The sequence below is a fragment of the Equus przewalskii genome, chromosome 1 (genome assembly GCF_037783145.1).
Source record: "Equus przewalskii isolate Varuska chromosome 1, EquPr2, whole genome shotgun sequence".
In the NCBI taxonomy this organism is placed as follows: domain Eukaryota; kingdom Metazoa; phylum Chordata; class Mammalia; order Perissodactyla; family Equidae; genus Equus; species Equus przewalskii.
Window position 1 is genome coordinate 146,648,752 of NC_091831.1, and position 18,395 is coordinate 146,667,146.

The 18,395-nt window shown below is 38.5% G+C and overlaps 1 protein-coding gene across 1 annotated transcript; it reads right to left on the reverse strand.

Annotated features, from left to right (window-relative positions):
* Nucleotides 1-1,810: 1,810 nt before the first annotated feature.
* On the reverse strand, nucleotides 1,811-18,389 carry HAUS2 (HAUS augmin like complex subunit 2). The gene is made up of 6 exons (XM_008518580.2): nucleotides 18,257-18,389; nucleotides 13,134-13,226; nucleotides 12,702-12,771; nucleotides 7,837-7,969; nucleotides 6,381-6,489; nucleotides 1,811-3,972 (listed from the first exon to the last, which is right to left on the reverse strand). The coding sequence occupies exons 1-6, from the start codon at nucleotides 18,347-18,349 to the stop codon at nucleotides 3,832-3,834; spliced, it is 639 nt and encodes a 212-aa protein (XP_008516802.2). The 5' UTR covers nucleotides 18,350-18,389; the 3' UTR covers nucleotides 1,811-3,831.
* Between the last annotated feature and the right edge of the window lie 6 nt (nucleotides 18,390-18,395).

The following is an 18,395-nucleotide window of genomic DNA, read 5'->3' on the forward strand; positions in this document are numbered from 1 at the left end:
ACCAAGCTAGCTTTCTTCCTCTTGACTCCTTAGAATGACCTTACCATGATCTACATGGTAAAATTTCAGGGGATCCAGAAAGGCCTCTTTGGCTAAGTTCCACTATATCCAATTCATTTTTTTTTGGAATTTAGTAGCCTGAAAGAATAAAAGGAATAGCTTAGAAAGGGAATCGGGAGTTACCACAGTTATCTTTGCTACTTTGGTTATACCTAATAACAGCAATGACTTTCACTTATTATATAATAATAATTATATTATTGTTTTTCATGTATTATCTCATTTAATTTTCCCAAGAATCCATGAAGTAGGTACTGTTATCACCTCCATTTTAGAGATGAGGAAATTGAGATTGATATGAAATAAGTTAGAAAGGCACACAGGTAGTAAATGGTGGAACCTGGATTCAAATCCAGGTCTAATTCTAAAGCCTTTGCCATTACTCTCCATGCTGTGGCAGCTAAAGACAAGCCCTGTCTCTAAGTCTGTTGAACTTGGGGGTGGAGATGGAGAGAGAAATATAAGACTAAGATGACCCTGGGGAGAAAGCCAGTTGATTCTGTGATATCCTGTTCCACGAGTCCCATCTATCTTCAGGTATTCTACAGAAAGCCTTCCATCCAGCAAAGTTTTTCAAATAAATCCTCACTGACCAAAGTAAATTTTTATGTCCCACAAAAGCTAATATTTGAAAAAGAAAATAAAAGTTACAGAAAATTTTATCAGCATCTACTAATCAAAAATAAGTATATGTTGCCGTCTTGAGGTAAATGGATTTTTGGTAAGGAAGTGTATTCAGAGATTTTAAGTGCAGGTTCTCCTTGAAAAATGTAACCTCACCTCAACTTTCAGAAAATGAATAGCTTTTCACTTTTCTTAGCCTTCCACATTAAGAAAATAAAGTGTTTCAAAGTCTCAAATAGGATGTTTGATTCCTATTTTGTTATTCTTAATTCTGGTATAGCAACATCAGAGGTCTATAGAGTTAGTCTTCCAGGAAAAGTTCATAAACTGATAATGGGACTTCTGCTTTTACCATATCCTAATGGAAAACTTTTCCTACAAACACTTATGAGAAGACATTTCCAAAAGGAGAGGAGAAAATAAAACTTCGAAACAGGAAAAAGGCAAAATGAAAAGAACCTAGAATGTGACCTGCTTATCGCTAATTATACTAATTTATTTTGGTAAACTCAATTACATGAGTGGATTCTCTGAATTGTGAATAAATATTTTATGTAAATTCATTTGTTTTACAGACATCTCAGGAAATTCCACAATATATTAATAGTTTTATTATCTCAACTCTATTATATTTTGCATATCAAGAAACCCTTTGTTTTCCTATTCTTCAGACTATTTTCCCCTACTTTACTGAAGGTTTGAGAGAATAAGAGGGATCAGTCTAACAGTCATAGATCAGAGGAATAAAATAAGAAAAATGCTAGAAAAACCAGGAAGCTTCTCAATTCTTCCAGAATAGTCTTCACAAAGCGGCATCATTATTATGCTGGAAGTGAATTCACCAATCTCACACACCTCCTAGTTTAAGTAGAAAGACATTTCAGAGTTAATTTTTTTGTTTTTAGTATCCTCATGTTTAAAAGCTGAGTTATAATAAAAAAAATTGATCACCAATTATTGACTTTAGCATAGCACTAAATTAACTTTTCTCTCTGAAGTAGACCTCATGCTCAACCTACCTCAAGCATGTGTAGTCAGATAGCCTTTATGCCTATATTTTAACTGTGTAGGCTAAATAGAGACTCTTTCCTTTCTAGCGCATAGAATTCAGACAAGGGCCACAAAATTTTAGTTAGAAATTAGTTTTTTATTTGGAAAAGATATAATAGACAAAAAACTAAAATAAAAGAAAAACAATTAGGCATAACTTGGCATATCAATATTTGTGACATTGATATATATATATATTTGTGATATATATATAACTAACATAGGAAATCACATGAAAAAAAAGCATAGTAATGGGGATGGCCTGGTGGTGTAGTGGTTAAGTTTGTGTACTCCACTTTGGTGGCCTGGGGTTCACAGGTTTGGATCCTGGGCACTGCTAGTCAAGCCATGCTGTGGTGGCCTCCCACATAAAATAGAGGAAGACTGGCACAAATGTTAGCTCAGCAGCAATCTTCCTCAGGCAAAAAAGAGGAAGATTGGGAACAGATGTTAGCTCAGGGCCAATGTTCCTCACAAAAAAAAAAAAAAAGAAAGAAAGAAAAAAAAGAAATAGCACAGTAAGATGTTTGAAACAAAAGTGGGGCTTGAACAGATTTCTGATGAAATACAACTGACAGTGCCAAGGCAATGTCAGGCAATGTTCAGGGTATCACGACTACTCTCCAGTATCCCATTTGCGAAAGTCAGCAAAGTAGGCTTCAAACCATAGGTTGTTTTAGCAGGCTATTTTTTGGTAATGATCCTGCTTCCTTATGAACAACTACTTTATTCATCCAGTGTGTTGAAGTCTTCATGTTAAGAGTTAATGAATACAAGGATCAGAGAACCCCAGTGATACAGAGAATGCAACAATATAAAAATACTGATGCACACATTTTAAAGCAAGAGAACCTCAAGTCTGAAAATAAGCCAAGTGTAGTTATAGTACTGATACAAATGAATACATTCTGATGCTTAGTGTTAGTAAGTGTTAGTATACCACTCCCTTTTATATGCATAATGATCTCAGATAGGGAAAATATGCGAGCAGTTTGTAAGGTAGCCCTCTAAAGTTTGACCAAAATGTACCTTTTTCTTTCCTATACTCTATCTTTCTTCTTTGCCTACTCCTAAGGCTGCCAGTAAATACCTTCAGGAATTGCTTAGTATGTCAGGGTCCCTAAGACAACCCCTCTGCCAGGTCTAATGATTTGCTTGGAGGGTTCACAGGACTCAGCATATATTGTACTTATGGCTATGATTTATTACAGCAAAAGCATACAAAGCAAAACAGGAAAAGGAAAAGCTGCATAGGGCAAAGTCAAGGGGAAACCAGGCACAAGCTTCCAGAGTCCTCTGCTGGTGAGTCACACAGGATGTGCTTAATTCCTCCAGTAACTGAGTTGTGACATGTGTGAAACATTGTCTACTAGAAAAGCTTATTAGAGATGCAGTGCCCAGAGTTGTTATTGTGGGATAGACACATAGGTACCTTCTGCCTAACATGTACCAAAAATCTAGACTCCCAGAAGGAAAGCAGGTGTTCAGCACAAACCATACTGTACAAACACCTCAGTCACAGCAAGCAACTCTTATCAGTGAGAGAGGAGGAAACCCTCCTGAAATCTAAGTTTCCAGATGCCAGCCAAGGACCAACCCTCCATGCAGGTCTTTCAAGAGATAAGTCAGGCCTGCTATGTCCCTCTTTTCTGCACACTTAGTAACAATTCCACAGGAATAATCAATACACTTTCAGATTCAAGAAGACTCTTCTAATTTATAAACAAGCATTTTTCATAAAAAGACAATAGAATCTGCTGCCTGAGATATAGTTAATGCATTCATGTTGATAAATTGTCATAGTTAGAGTTGATCTTCATGAGTTTTATTGAAAAGTGGAATGAAAATATATGAAAAACAAAGGAAAATTCAGTTTGGTCTTAATGAACTTGGAATCTTAGTGCTTTAATATAAAGAGGGCTCTTTCAGTACTGCTGGCAACAAAGCCCATAAACACTCATGTTACGATTGGATGGAAATGGACTTCGCGTGACTACATATAATTAAGCAAAAATAAACAGCTGATAATCACTTGGCATTAACAGTTTATAACTGAATTTTAGAAGTAAAAGGTAAAGGAGGTATCATAACATCATGTTAACAAAGATAATTTTCTTCAGCTAATATTTCGGGGATACAAGAGGAAACTTCCTTTTGGTGTTCTTGCCACATGAGTATATTCTCAGCCAGTTCTTCTGTCTCAGTCACCAAAATATCCATCTTTGCTAAAGCCTTGCTCTGTAACATTTGAGAGAAGGGGAAAATAGGAAAGAAATTACATCTGTCATTAATACATCATTATTATATCACAAATGGTTATGATACCAAAAGTTAACACCTGATCTTTTCCAGTCCCTTAAGACAAAGGCTCCTTAAAATTGTGTTCTCCTACTTCTTATAGTACATGCCTTTTTCATGTAAATTCTCTTCTTTGTCTTCAGTTATCACCTCAATGCAGAAGACTCTCAATCTATGTTGTTAAATCTAATCTCCATCCTAAAATTCAGTCTCACATTTCAGTCTGCTGGAAATCCCTATCTGGATGTACATTCAGTATCTCAAACTCGATTTAACTGAAGTTCGACAATGACTGAACATTTACTATCTGTGCAAGACATGTAAAAAACCAAACTTCTTAGCTTCTTTAATCTCTCGCTCCTACTCACCCTCAAGTCACCAAGGCTAGAAACTTCATTACCTTGGATGTGTCTCTTGTCCAAACAGTAGCAACATTCTAGAAATCTGACCTCCAAAATCTAAAAATCTACACAAATCTTTTATCTGAATCACAGTATTTATTCTCCAAGTCTCTCTGCCTTTGGTTCTTCTGCCTAGTCCTCTAACCCACAGGTTATCACACTTTAACGTGCATAGGAATCACCTGAAGAACTGGTCAAAACACAGATTCTGATTCTGAAGGTTTAAGGTGAATGAAGTCTGCAATTCTGCATTTCTAACAAGCTTCCAGGTGATGCTGATGCTGCTCACACTTTGAGTGGCAAGGCTCAGTCTACTCTATCTAATATTTTCTCCATGATTAAGGTATAGTTCTGATCAAGTCACTCCTCTGTGCCCTTCTCTAAAAAACAAAACAGAATGAGAACCACACAGTGGTTCTCCAGTACTCAGACGGTAATGTCTAAACTTCTTAGTCTGGTTTTCAAAAGCACTCAGTAAACTAACCCTGAGTTAATCTCTCTCTCAATACTTTTAAGCGTTAGCCAAAGTAAAGTACCACAACTCCCCCAAACTACTTGTGCTCTCTAATTTTCATATCTTTCCTCTCATTGCTGCTTTGGCTGAACTATTCTTGTCACCCATACATATCCCTGGAGCACCGAGATATATTCCTAACAGAAAAACTTAGCTTTGGCCCACACCTAACACCTTCCTCTGAGATGTTTTTCAGTTGAGCTGGGCTCCCACCTGAGAAATTGCAACCACAGACTGCTCTGAACCAGCTCTAACCCAATCACGGGAAGAGCGCCTGCACCGAGGGACTTGGAGGTGACCTGAAGTGGCCTCTGCTTCATTACTACACAAAAATCTAGCCCCCGTGTACCTTGCTAGGCACATTTGGTGCCCTGCGCAAGAGAGTCCGGAGGACAGCGCATGCACCAACTGTTCCTGGAAATCTCCGCCCCTTCCCCACTCTCCAACCCTGAGGACACCACTGACCCCTTGCCCTTTAAAAGTTCCTCATTTCCGGGGCTGGCCCCCGTGGCCGAGCGGTTAAGTTCGCGCGCTCCGCTGCAGGCGGCCCAGTGTTTCGTTTCGTTCGAATCCTGGGCGCGGACATGACACTGCTCATCAAACCACGCTGAGGCAGCGTCCCACATGCCACAACTAGAAGGACCCACAACCAAGAATATACAACTATGTACCGGGGGGCTTTGGGGAGAAAAAGGAAAAAATAAAATCTTTTAAAAAAAAAAAAGTTCCCCATTTCCCTGTCTTTGGGGAGAAGGTGTGTTAGGGCACGAACTCTCCCTTCTCCACTCCTTGATCAAAGAATAAAGTTTCTGCCCTGCTATTCCAAACCCAGTCTTATTCTACTGACGCTAGCGACTTGGGGCAAGAGGACCCACTTACAGGTCACCAATCCCTTAGGGGTCTGACACATGTCCAAATTTCACTGATTCTTCAAGATTCAGCTCATTACTCTTACGAAAAATTTTATCTACATATTCCTACCCCCATCCTAGTCCAATCTCCCTGAAGTGGAAGCAATCCCTCCCTTTTCTGTGTTTAATCACAATGTCTTCTCTATAATGCTCTGCTGTACTCCTGCAAATATAATACCACAAAGTAGAAAGTATCTTACAGCTCTCTCACCAAACCTTGAGAATTTGAGGGCAGGAATTGGTCATACCTGTTTATCTTTTACGAGACCTATAGCATAACCTCTTGCACAATGAAGATAACATGTATTTATTAAATATTGGAATAAAACAATGTAAACTGACTTCTAAAGAAAAATAATATAAAAAAGGCATCTTGATTTTAAAAAATAATTCGTTCATGATTTTAGCCATCAAAAAGTTAGAGATCAAACATTTGAGACTCTAGTATAAAAGAACTAAAGACAGCTAAAAGTAATGTGAGAGGAGCTGATGAGGTACTTAAATACTATTGTTAATACTCACCATTTCCTTTAGATTTGCATCTACATGAGGGATATTTCTAAGTGTTTCAAGATGGTTTTCTAATCCCTCAATGAAAGTCACTGCCAACTCCAACAAATGTACCATATGTCTGAAAGAGGGAGAAAAAAAGTCAACTATGTTTTTTTAGTTTATTTTGTCTTCTCTTTTTTTCCCCTTTAATTAGGACTTTTAATATGAGATAGAATTATAATCAACCCAATAAGCATTCATGGAAAAATCAATGATAAAAAGGTCCTTCTCTTTCAATTTAAGCAGGAATTAACTTGTCATCCAAACAGAAAAAAAGAGATAACACTAATTATATCTGGAACCCAACCTAATGTTAGACTAACTTAAATGTTAATAATTTTCTCATATTAGTAAAGGAATTTCCCTAGATGGAACCTCATTCCATTTCGATCTATTCATTCTCAGTGAAGAGTGAAGACAATAAGGGTAAATGTACTTCATTGAAATAGCCTACACATAAAGCTACTTTGAATCTTTGTATTTGCAAAATGCTTTAAAATCATTACTCAGTTTTTCCGATATATATAATGTATAATATATACATTAATGGTACTTTACTGTACCGAATAGATACTGAATATATCCACAGAATGAGATTTGTATATCTATTATATTACTACAAGATAAAAAAATCTGACACTTAAGAGAGGGTACAATGTTATAAACAATTATGACCTCAATAAAATAATTAAAAAGAAAGAAAGAAAGAGAAGATATTGATTTGCTCAGGGTCAGCTAGTGAGGCACTGATGGAGAAACTTAGCAATCAGATGCCCAGATGCCTGCTTCTTTATTTTATTATTATTTATTATTAACAACTACTGACATCTTCAATCTGATACTTGCCAATACTCGGATGAGGAAGAGAGCAATAGAAAGCATCCCCAGTCTACGGATTGGGAAACTGAGGCAAAAACTTAAAGCATTTGCCCAAAGCTTTGAGGCATACAAAAAGCAGAGATGAGACCAGAACTCAGTTTTTCTCTCCTTCAGTTGACACTATTTTCATCTATCCCAGCTTAAACACCCCCAACAGAATTTTTATAGGCAATATTAGAATTTATAGGCAATATAGGCAATATTAACACAACAATAAATTTACTTCACAGAAAAGTCTATACGTAATAAAAATGATTTTTACCCACCTTACTATATGTTATGAACCTAATTTCTTTCCTTAAAGTCATTATTTATAATTCCCAAAACACAACAGGCAAAAGGAATGCCTTTCTCTTCACCATAGCTGTGATATTTTAAAAGCAAAGGATTTTCTTTGTGGTTTAATGTATCAGCATTAATAATAACATTAACAGATAAATCACTAATATATTGTTTAATGAATTATGGTATGAAATAACTACTAGTCTAAACAAAAACTACCCTCAGAAAACATGTATAACTGTTAATGTCTACTTTTTAGTTTAACCTGTGATAAACAGCTTCAATAGGCAAGTTTTCCTGGCACATGGGTTTCAACAGTCTCTGCCTGAGGGACCTCTTCTCTTTTAGCACCGCTTCCAAATGATTATTCATGCTTTGCAGAGTATGACACTTCTGAGCTACACAAACCAGAAACAGTAATTACAGTTAGCAAGAGCACAAGTAAGTTTTGAAATCACTAATCATTTATTCTTTGCTTTGGTTTGACACTACCAATGTCAAAAATTAATCCCACCATTTCCCTCCTAAATATCTCCCCTCTGCTACCTTTAATACCAATACCAATTTCATTTTCAACCATTTTCTTACTTTTCCTACTGACAACCAAATCCAGTGCTAAATTCAGTGTTTTTCAACTCTACTCCTAGTTCAGTTTTTATAGCCAGAGTCATATTCTTCACATAAAGTCTCTTTTTCCATCTCTGCCTCCAATATTCCATATGAATATTTAAAAACAAACATTTGCCTTATAAGCTATTTCTGATTATTTCAATATTTTCCCCAGAATTCACTTAATGGCTACCAATTGCCTCTTCATTAACATTTTTATTTATTTATTTTTGATTTTTTAAATTTGAGTTTATAATAGTTTATATCATTGTGAAATTTCAGTTGTACATTATTTCTTGTCTGTCACCACATAAGTGCTCCCCTTCAGCCCCTGTGTCCACCCCCTACCCTGCTTCCCCTGGTAACCACTGAAATGTTTGTCCTTGTGTTGTTTATATTCCACATATGAGTGAAATCATCTGGTGTTTGTCTTTCTCAGACTGGCTTGTTTTGCTTAGCATAATTCCCTCCAGGTCCATCCATGTTGTTGCAAATGGGATGATTTTTGCCTTTTTACGGCTCAGTAGTATTCCATTGTACATATACATACCACATCTTCTTTATCTACTCATCAGTCGATGGGCGCTTGGATTGTTTCCATGTCTTGGCTATTGCGAACAGTGCTGCAATGAACATAGGGGTACATATGTTACTTTGGATTGTTGATTTCAAGTTGTTTGGGTAGATACCCAGTAGTGGGAGAGCTGGGTCATACGGTAGTTCTATTTTTAGTTTTTTGAGGAATCTCCATACTGTTTTCCATAGTGGCTGCACCAGTTCACATTCCCACCAGCAGTGTATGAAGCTTCCCTTCTCTCCACACCCTCTCCAACATTTGTTATTTTCAGTCTTAGTGATTACAGCCATTTTAACAGGTGTACGGTGATATCTTAGTGTAGTTTTGATTTGCATTTCCCTGATGATTAGTGATGTTGAACATCTTTTCATGTGTTTATTGGCCATCTGTATATCTTCTTTGGAAAAATGTCCATTCATATCCTCTGCCCATTTTTTGATTGGGCTGTTTGTTTTTTTGTTGTTCAGTTGTGTGAGCTCCTTATACATTATGGAGTTTAACCCCTTATCAGATATGATTTGCAAGTATTTTCTCCCAATTGGTGAGTTATCGTTTTGTTTTGATCCTAGTTTCTTTTGCCCTGAGAAGCTCTTTAGTCTGATGAAGTCCCACTTGTTTATTTTTTCTTTTGTTTCCCTTGTCTGAGAAGACATGGTATTTGAAAGATCCTTTTAAGATCGATGTCAAAGAGTGTACTACTATATTATCTTCCAGGAGTTTTATAATTTCAGGACTCATTTCAAGTCTTTGATCCATTTTGAGTTTATTTTTGTGTATGGCATGAGCTAATGGTCTACTTTCATTCTTTTGCATGTGGCTGTCCAGTTTTCCCAACACGATTTATGAAGAGACTGTCTCTTCTCCATTGTATGTTCTTAGCACCTTTATCAAAGATTAGCTGTCCATATATGTGCAGTTTTATTTCTGGGCTTTCAGTTCTGTTCCATTGATCTGTGTGTCTGTTTTTGTACCAGTACCACGCTGTTTTCATCACTATGGCTTTGTAGTACATTTTGAAGTCAGGGATTGTGATGCCTCCAGCTTTGTTCTTTTTCTCAGGATTGCTTTAGCAATTTGGGGTCTTTGGTTACCCCATATGAATTTCAGGATTCTTTGTTCTATTTCCATGAAGAATGTCATTGGGATTCTGATAGGGATTGCATTGAATCTGTAGATTGCTTTGGGTGGTATGGACATTTTAACTATGTTTGTTCTTCCAATCCATGTGCATGGAATTACTTTCCGTCTCTTTATGTCATTATCTATTTCTTTCAATAATGTCTAATAGTTTTCATTGTATAAGTCCTTCAACTCATTAGTTAAATTTATTCCTAGGTACTTTATTCTTTTTGTTGCGATTGTAAATAGAATTGTATTCTTGAGTTCTCCTTCTCTAAGTTGGTTATTAGAGAAATGCAACTGATTTTTTTTGAGGAAGATTAGCCCTGAGCTAACATCTGCCACCAATCCTCCTCTTTTTGCTAAGGAAGATTGGCCCTGAGTTAACATCCGTGCCCATCTTCCTCTGCTTTATATGTGGGACACCTACACAGCATGGGTTGCCAAGCTGTGCCCTGTCTGCACCCGGGATCCAAGCAGAACGTGAGAATTTAACTGCTGTGTCACCGGGCCGGCCCTGCAACTGATTTTTGTAAGTTGATTTTGTACCCTGCAACTTTACTGTGGTTGTTAATTATTTTTATTAGTTTTCCAATGGATTCTTTAGGGTTTTCTATATATAAGGTCATGTTGTCTGCAAACAGTGTGAGTTTCACTTCTTCACTCCCTATTTGGATTCCTTTTATTCTTTTCTCTTGCCTAATTGCTCTGGCCAAAACCTCCAGTACTATGTTGAGTGTTGAGTAAGAGTGATGCTAGTGGGTATCCTTGTCTTGTTCCTATTCTCAGACGGATGGCGTTCAGTTTTTTCCCCTTGAGTATGATGTTGGCTGTGGGTTTGTCATATATGGCCTTTATTATGTTGAGGTACTCTCCTTCTATACCCATTTTATTGAGAGTTTTTATCATAAATGGATGTTGGATCTTGTCGAATGCTTTCTCTGTATCTATTGAGATGATCACGTGGTTTTTGTTTCTCATTTTGTTAATGTAGTGTATCACATTGATTGATTTGCGGATGTTGGACCATCCCTGTGTCCCCGGTATAAATCCCACTTGATCGTGATACATGATCTTTTTGATGTATTGTTGTATTCGAGTTGCCAATATTTTGTTGAGGATTTTTGCATTTATGTTCATCAGCGATATTGGCCTGTAGTTTCCTTTTTTGTGTTGTCCTTGTCAGGCTTTGGTATCAGAGTGATGTTGGCCTTGTAGAATGTGTTAGGAAGTGTTTCATCTTCCCTAATTTTTTGGAATAGCTTGAGAAGGATAGGAATGAAATCCTCTCTGAAAGTTTGGTAGAATTCCCCAGGGAAGCCATCTGGTCCTGGGCTTTCATTCTTTGGGATGCTTTTGATTACTGTTTCAATCTCTTTACTTGTGATTGGTCTATTCAGATTCTCTTAAAATTTTTATTTAAAAAAAACTTTCAAACTTACAGAAAAGCATCAAGAATAGTTCATTGAACTCCCATATACATTTCACCTAGACTCAGCCACTGTTCACATTTGGCTACATTTTCTTTTTTTCCCTCTTTCTCTACATACCCATACATATATTTTTGCTGACCCATTTGAGAGTAAGTTGCAGATATCATGACCTTTATTTTCCTCCCCAAAGCCCCAGTAGTTGTATATTCTAATTTTAAGTCCTTCTAGTTCTATGTGAGCCACGGCCATAGCATGGCTACTGACAGATGAGTGGTGTGGTTCCACTCCCAGAAACTGAACCTAGGGCACTGAAGCAAAGTGTGCCAAACTTTAACCACTATGTCATCAGGGCTGGCTCTATCATGACTTTTTTCTTTTTGAGGAAGATTAGTCCTGAGCTAACTACTGCCAGTCCTCCTTTTTTTGCTGAGGAAGCCTGGCCCTGGGCTAACATCCGTGCCCATCTTCCTCTACTTTACTTGTGGGATGCCTACCACAGCATGGCATGCCAAGCAGTGCCATGTCCGCACTCGGGATCCGAACTGGCGAACCCTGGGCTGCAGAGAAGCAGAACGTGCGAACTTAACCGCTGTGCCACTGGGCTGGCCCCTATTATGACTTTTTTTTGGGGGGGGGGTGGGGGTGGAGATTAGCCCTGAGCTAACATCTGCCGCCAATCCTCCTCTTTTTGCTGAGGAAGACTGGCCCTGAGCCAACATCCGTGCCCATCTTTCTCTCCTTTATATGTGGGACACCTGACATAGCATGGCTTGACAAGTGGTGCATAGGTCCGCACCTGGGATCCAAACTGGCGAACCCTGGGCCACCAAAGCGGAACGTGGGAACTTAACTGCTGCGCCACTGGGCTGGCTCCTATCATTACCTTTTAACCCCTAAAACTTCAGCATGTATTTCCCAAGAATGGAAACATTGTCTTATATAACTACAAGTATCAAATTTAGAAAACTTAACATTGGTACAATATTATCAATATTTAATCCAGCCCATATTTAAACATCACCAAGTATCCCAATAATGTCCTTTATAGGAAAAAAAATTTTCTAATCAAGTATTCAATCCATGAGCACACTGTGCTTCAGCTGTCATCTTCCTTTAGTCTCTTCTAATCTGGAGAGTTCCTCAACCTTTCTTTGTCTTTCAAGCTCTCCTGACTTTGAAGAGCTCCTACCTTGGTCACTTTTTATGCTCTTTTCACTAGTCAAGCCAACAGGACTTCTATTTGAGCACAGAAATAGAAGACTTTGTTAGCTTTGGGGAAATCGCTGGAAAAATTATGGTATATCATAATTTTACTTACTGCTTGGTGCTTATTTCAGATAACTAAGAAAAAGTTGAAATTCCAATGATTACCCATTTAAGCAAACCACTTACCCAAAAAGGAAGGATGAACAACATCTGCTGTATCTTTTTCTAGTCTTAGGAGTTCAATTTCCAGGTTTGTCTACATTAGGAACAAAAACAACATTTAGCTCACTCAGAAAGTAGCCTGAAGCAAAGGCTTAAACTTTGATAAAACTGGATAGTCTTTAGCCCAGGAATATTTAAGGGGAGTGGGAAGATGATTTGTTATGAGAGCTGAGGGGATTTAGAAGGCTTTTCATTTGGTGTTCAAGCCCTGTTGCTGCTACTGCTACACTACTAACTACTACTATTACTATTACTACTACTATTAACCAGTACAAGTAAACACCTATCCAGCCATGTGCTAGACACTGTTCTAAGTGCAAGAAAATTGCTGTTGGAACCAATTAAGATTTTTTTCCCTGTACTAGAAGTAGAAAGTAAAAAGTCCACATAACTTACCTGGTAGATTTCAGCTTGAATATTTGTGATCTGCTGTAGTCTGGAGAAGTTCACAAAGCAAGAAGCTGATTTCTTAGATATATTTAACATCTCCTATAGGTAAATGAACAGAGAAAGCAGTATCACGTCACAAAAAGTTTCTGTGTGCATTGGAACAGTATGCTCATGGGTCTAAAATACGAGGATATATTATGTCTACCACGTCCCCTGAAAAATGAAGTACAGAGTAGAACAGTAGCAACGTGTATTTCCTGTTTAAAAGTTTAAAAGTTCCACTATCACAGATCTTTTGTGCAAATATTTAAAAAATAAGAAAAACAAACAAGACTTAATCACTGTGTATTATTTCCTAAAGTACCATGCACAATAGATTTGCATTACCGGTAGCTTACCAGAGGATTTTAAGGCTGAGGTTATTGGAGAATCACCTCTACACAAACGACCAGAACCTAGTCTTTCTGGCCTTCCTGGGGCTAAAACCGAACATCGCCCCTACCCCTACTCCCCTGGCCCACCCCATGGAATCATTTATCTGATTCATTAAATGACCTCTCTTGGCTACAAGTCATTCATACTATCCCCTTTCACGTTCTCACTGTTAGATAAAGGAATGTTTTGTCCAGGCATAATTATTCTTCTAAAAATTGCAGGTTATCTCAGAATAAGAATATTATCTTGGCTTCATCCATAATTTTCTGCATCCTCTTCTCTTCTAGAATGTTAACACAGGAAAGAACTTTAGAGATCACAAAGACCAGGGATTGGGAGACTATAACCCATGAACTAAATGCAGCCCAGTGCCTGTTTTTGTACAGCCCGTGAGCTAAGAATGGTTTTCCTATTTTTAAATTGTTGGGGGAAAAAAGAAAAAGAAAAGTAGTACTTTGTGGCAGATGAAAATTATATAAAATTCAAATTTCAGGGTCCAGAAACAAAGTTTTATTGGAACTCAACTTCTCTTACTCATTTACTTATTAACTCTGGCTGCTTTCTACAACAAACTAGTTGCAATCATATGCACTGAAAAGCCTCAAATACTTACTTTCTGTCCCTTCAAAGCAAAAGTTTGCTGCCTAACGATAAGAAATTTTACAAACGTTTATTGAGTTAGGCAATGGAAGATTCAAGGATGAATGGAACAAGCTCTCTGCCCCTAACAAGCTCATGATGGATGGTAAGGAAAAGATGTTTTAGATAGAAAGAACTAAACATTATAAATGCTCAAAAACTGTAAGTTAGTGCTAACACATAGGTCAGAAGAAGGGAAAAATGAATCTGGAAATGTGGTTTCCTACCTAATTGTAGAAGACCTTAACAGCTATGACAAGCAATCATAATGCACAAAAGAGAGCAAGTGAAAATTTTCTAGTGAAGAGGCAACATGATCATATATAATACATACTTTAGAAATTTAAATGGGGGTAGTATGGAAAATAAAACTCAGAATATTATCTTGGCTTCATCCATAATTTTCTGCATCCTCTTCTTCTTTTCTAGAATGCTAACACAGGAAAGAATTTTAAAGATCATATAGGCCAGGGATTGGGAAACTATAACCCATGAACTAAATGCAGCTAATGGGGCTGGGGGGAGGAAGGAATAACTGCTTAATGAATATGGGGTTTCCATTGGGGATGATAAAAAAAACAAAAGTTTGAAAACAGTTTCACAACATTGTGACTGTACTTCATGCCACTCAATTGTACACTTTAAAATGGTTAAAATGATAAACTTTATGTTATGTGTATTTTACCACCATAAAACACACACACACACACACACACTCTGGTAATTAGACAATAACATAAAACAAAGTGAGAACCTGAGAATGTGGTCTAGGTCAGTAGCAATTAAAAAGGAAAGGAAGGGGCCGGCACCGTGATGGAGTGGTTAAGTTCACGTGATCCGCTGCTGCCGCAGCCCAGGGTTTCACTGGTTCGAATCCTGGGCACCTACATGGCACCGCTCACCAGGCAACGCTGAGGCGGCATCCCACATGCCACAACTAGAAGGACTCACAACTAAAAATATACAAACTATGTACCAGGGGGTTTTGGGGAGGAAAAGGAAAAATAAAATCTTTAACAAAAAAAAAAAAAAAGAAAGGAAGGCAGAGATATGAGTCTCTGGGAAGACGGAATCGATAAGTCCTAGTTGATAGAGCCAGTGAGATAAAAAGTCAAGTCAATACTGACTCCAAAGGATCCTGCTTCAGGTGACTGGACAGATAGTTATGCCATCTGGTGAGACAGATAACACAAGATATTTTACCGAAGGCAAAATTGAGCATTGGGCAGGTTAAGTATTAGTTCAACTTCCCACTGCCAATGTGTATCAGGGCTGAAATGAGAAGACATCTAATCCACTGTATTTCCATCATATCAGCCTGACTCTTTTACTTTTCCTTCTGCTCTCTCTTAGTTAGAAGGTGAATGAAAGTAAAACATTTCCCACTTCTCATTGTAACCTACTCACTCTGCTATCTCCCCATCCCTCCATGTGTGTACACTAATCTTAGCTACATATTTGCAAACTAGTAAACCTTTGGGTTCAACAACAGAGTAATGGAGCTTAGCCAAGAACATGCAAGAGAAACCCGAGGGAAAATAAGAATGTTCAAGAAAGAGAGAGCCAAAAAGGAGAGAGGAAAAAAGAGCAGCCAAATTCTTCTAGTAAATAGAAATTCTATTTGTGGATTGTGACTTAGCCCTAAACCTTTAAAAAGAAAAAAAAAAGCAAGGATTGGGGAATACAGAAAAGTCTTTACCGTTGACTATTGCCATTATATATTTTACATGTCACTGGGGCAAAGGGACCCTGAAAATGAAAGGATCCTGAGAAAAGGTTCTGTTTACTCTTTTGCTAGCCAAATGAAGCTAAAATCCAGGATCTTTGTGCTTAATATAAAAATCCTAATAACATCGTGTGCTTAATATATATTTGTATAAACTTGTATCTGTGGGCATCCTTTCTTTTTTCTGTCCTTTCTTCTTCATACTGAATTCTACCTGAGGGACAGTAAAAGGGAGGCAGTATAGCAGAGAAATTAAGAGCAGAGGCTCTAAAATATGGGATGGGGTGCAGAGGAGGGCAGGGCACAGATTGAGAAAATAGATTTTATACATATATGTGTGTATGTATACACTATGTATATATATACACGTAATTATATATATATTAGAAAATAGTACATAGTACTATTTTAATAGTAAATAGTACAAATCCCCCCAGTACACAGTTGTATATTTTAGTTATGGGTCCTTCCAGTTGTGGCATGTGGGATGCAGCCTCAGCGTCGCCTGACAAGTGGTGTCATGTCCGCGTCCAGGATTAGAACCAGAGGAACCCTGAGCCGCCAAATTGGAGCATGCAAACTTAACCTGTTGGCCATGAGGCCGGCTCCTTGAGCATCATTCTTAATTTTTAATGCACATGGGATGATGTGCAGTTAAGGGATGGACTGTTTAAAGGATCATATGATACATCCTTTTGAAAGAATCAACGCTAAATTCTTCTAATAAAAATAGGTTTTCATATGCATAGTTCGCTTAAAGTAAAATCCTGCTACAAATCTGTTAAGTTTCCTCTTTGAGACTAGCTTTGCAGTAATACTGTAAGACAGTCTTAAGAAGCTATGGATTGGCAGATTTTACCTGAAGGCAAGACAGGTAACTGTCTAATTAGTGTTACTTCAAGGACACTAGGAAGATCCTCCCGAAAACAATCACCACCCCACCAAACAGCTCACCCATCAATGCGTAAATGCCCTCACCAGAGATTTACTCCTTTGGTTTAGGTGTTCATATTTCCTACCAACACTCTCTAGAGGAGTAAGTCCCAAATGTCCTATAGTCTGGGCTTATCAAATTACTTTGTTACAGAACTGGACAGTACAAGTGAGTACTGGGCAACTTGGGAGGAAGAAAACACAGGAGAGAAGTGAGGAAGGTGAAAACTGAGGAGTGCTGTGGTTATGTTTTGCTTACTTTCCAATGCATTCATTACTACCCCTCATTTTCCCCCAAATCCCTAAGATTTGGTAACTAGGTCTTCAAGTAATCTAGGAGAGTTCTTTAACAGAAATTTACACTCTTTCAAGATAGTGTCAGAGTATCATCTATCACAATTCCTCCTAGAGATGATACAGTCTGTCAGAAAAAGGAGAGCCCTGGGACCTAATTCTATTTCACTAAGTTGAGTGACCTTGGGCAAGTTTCTTCATCTTCTAAGGCCTTAGTTTCTTCACTTGAAAAATAATGTAAGGTGGCAGCATTCTCTAACGACTCTTCTAAGTATAAAAAGTTATTTTCCACAAATCGGCCATCGTGTTCGTACTGCTAATCTCTGCAGATGAGTTTACCTTTCTACTTTCCTGCGTTTTTAGTGAACTTCCTCAACTTCCTCTTTACCTCGGAATTTCTTTCCCTTAATCGCGCTTTCCCCATTCCCTTGTCACTTCTGCCACTTGTATTCCATTCTCTCACATCTTCAATTTCTCCCTCTATTGGCTCCTTCCCTTTGGCTACGAACACGCTTTTCTTGCCCAACCTAAAACTACCACCCCTTAGGCTAATCTCCCTCTTCTCTCCTTCTCAAAATTAGTCCCTTCCTCCACTCACGTTCCAAGGTCTTTCGACTCTTTTTCGCCAAAACCTTTTTTTTGTCCTTTACACATGCGTGCTTCCTCTGGCGCTCTCCTGTACCCTGCGCCTCTCGCCCCAAATATGCTTCAATACCTCACACAAACGAAGGCTGGGAACGAATGTTTTAACTATCTACCCTATTTCCCAACCCATTACAATCTAGAGGCGATTTCATTGGATGAAAAAAAGCTGGAGAACACTGTTTTTATTATCTCCCGCGAGCTGACCTGGGATAACTCGCCTGCAGATACTTGAAAAGCCTTCTACTCGAGACAGCATCTACTCAGAGCCCCGCTTTCGCAGAACCCACTGCAGAATGGTCACTGCTGTTGTGTGGAAGGGGCTCCATCAGCCTCTACTCTAGCACAGCCCCCAGCCAGCACCCTCACATCAAACTCCTGCGGCCGGCATTGCCACCTCACAGCCAGAGTCTGTCGCCACCGTGGCATCCCCTTAATGATGCCATTGCCGCCCACGCACCTGAGTGACCATCCCTGAAGCCACGAAATGGTCCAGCAGTAGCCCGGCAGCGTTTGGCGCGGAGGCCGGGTCCCAGGGGTTCCCCGCAGCCATGGCTGGGACCCAACTCTCCCCGCCGCGCGCGGAGTGAGCGGACCGC

Bases quoted from the DNA above. Each gene is read 5' to 3' on its own strand.
- HAUS2 (XM_008518580.2), bottom strand. From the start codon at position 18,349: ATGGCTGCGGGGAACCCCTGGGACCCGGCCTCCGCGCCAAACGCTGCC. The intron at 12,772-13,133 runs GTAAGTTATGTG...TTCCTAATGTAG, and splicing joins TTCAAGCTGAAATCTACCAG to ACAAACCTGGAAATTGAACT. The intron at 3,973-6,380 runs GTGAGTATTAAC...CAAATGTTACAG, and splicing joins ATGCAAATCTAAAGGAAATG to AGCAAGGCTTTAGCAAAGAT.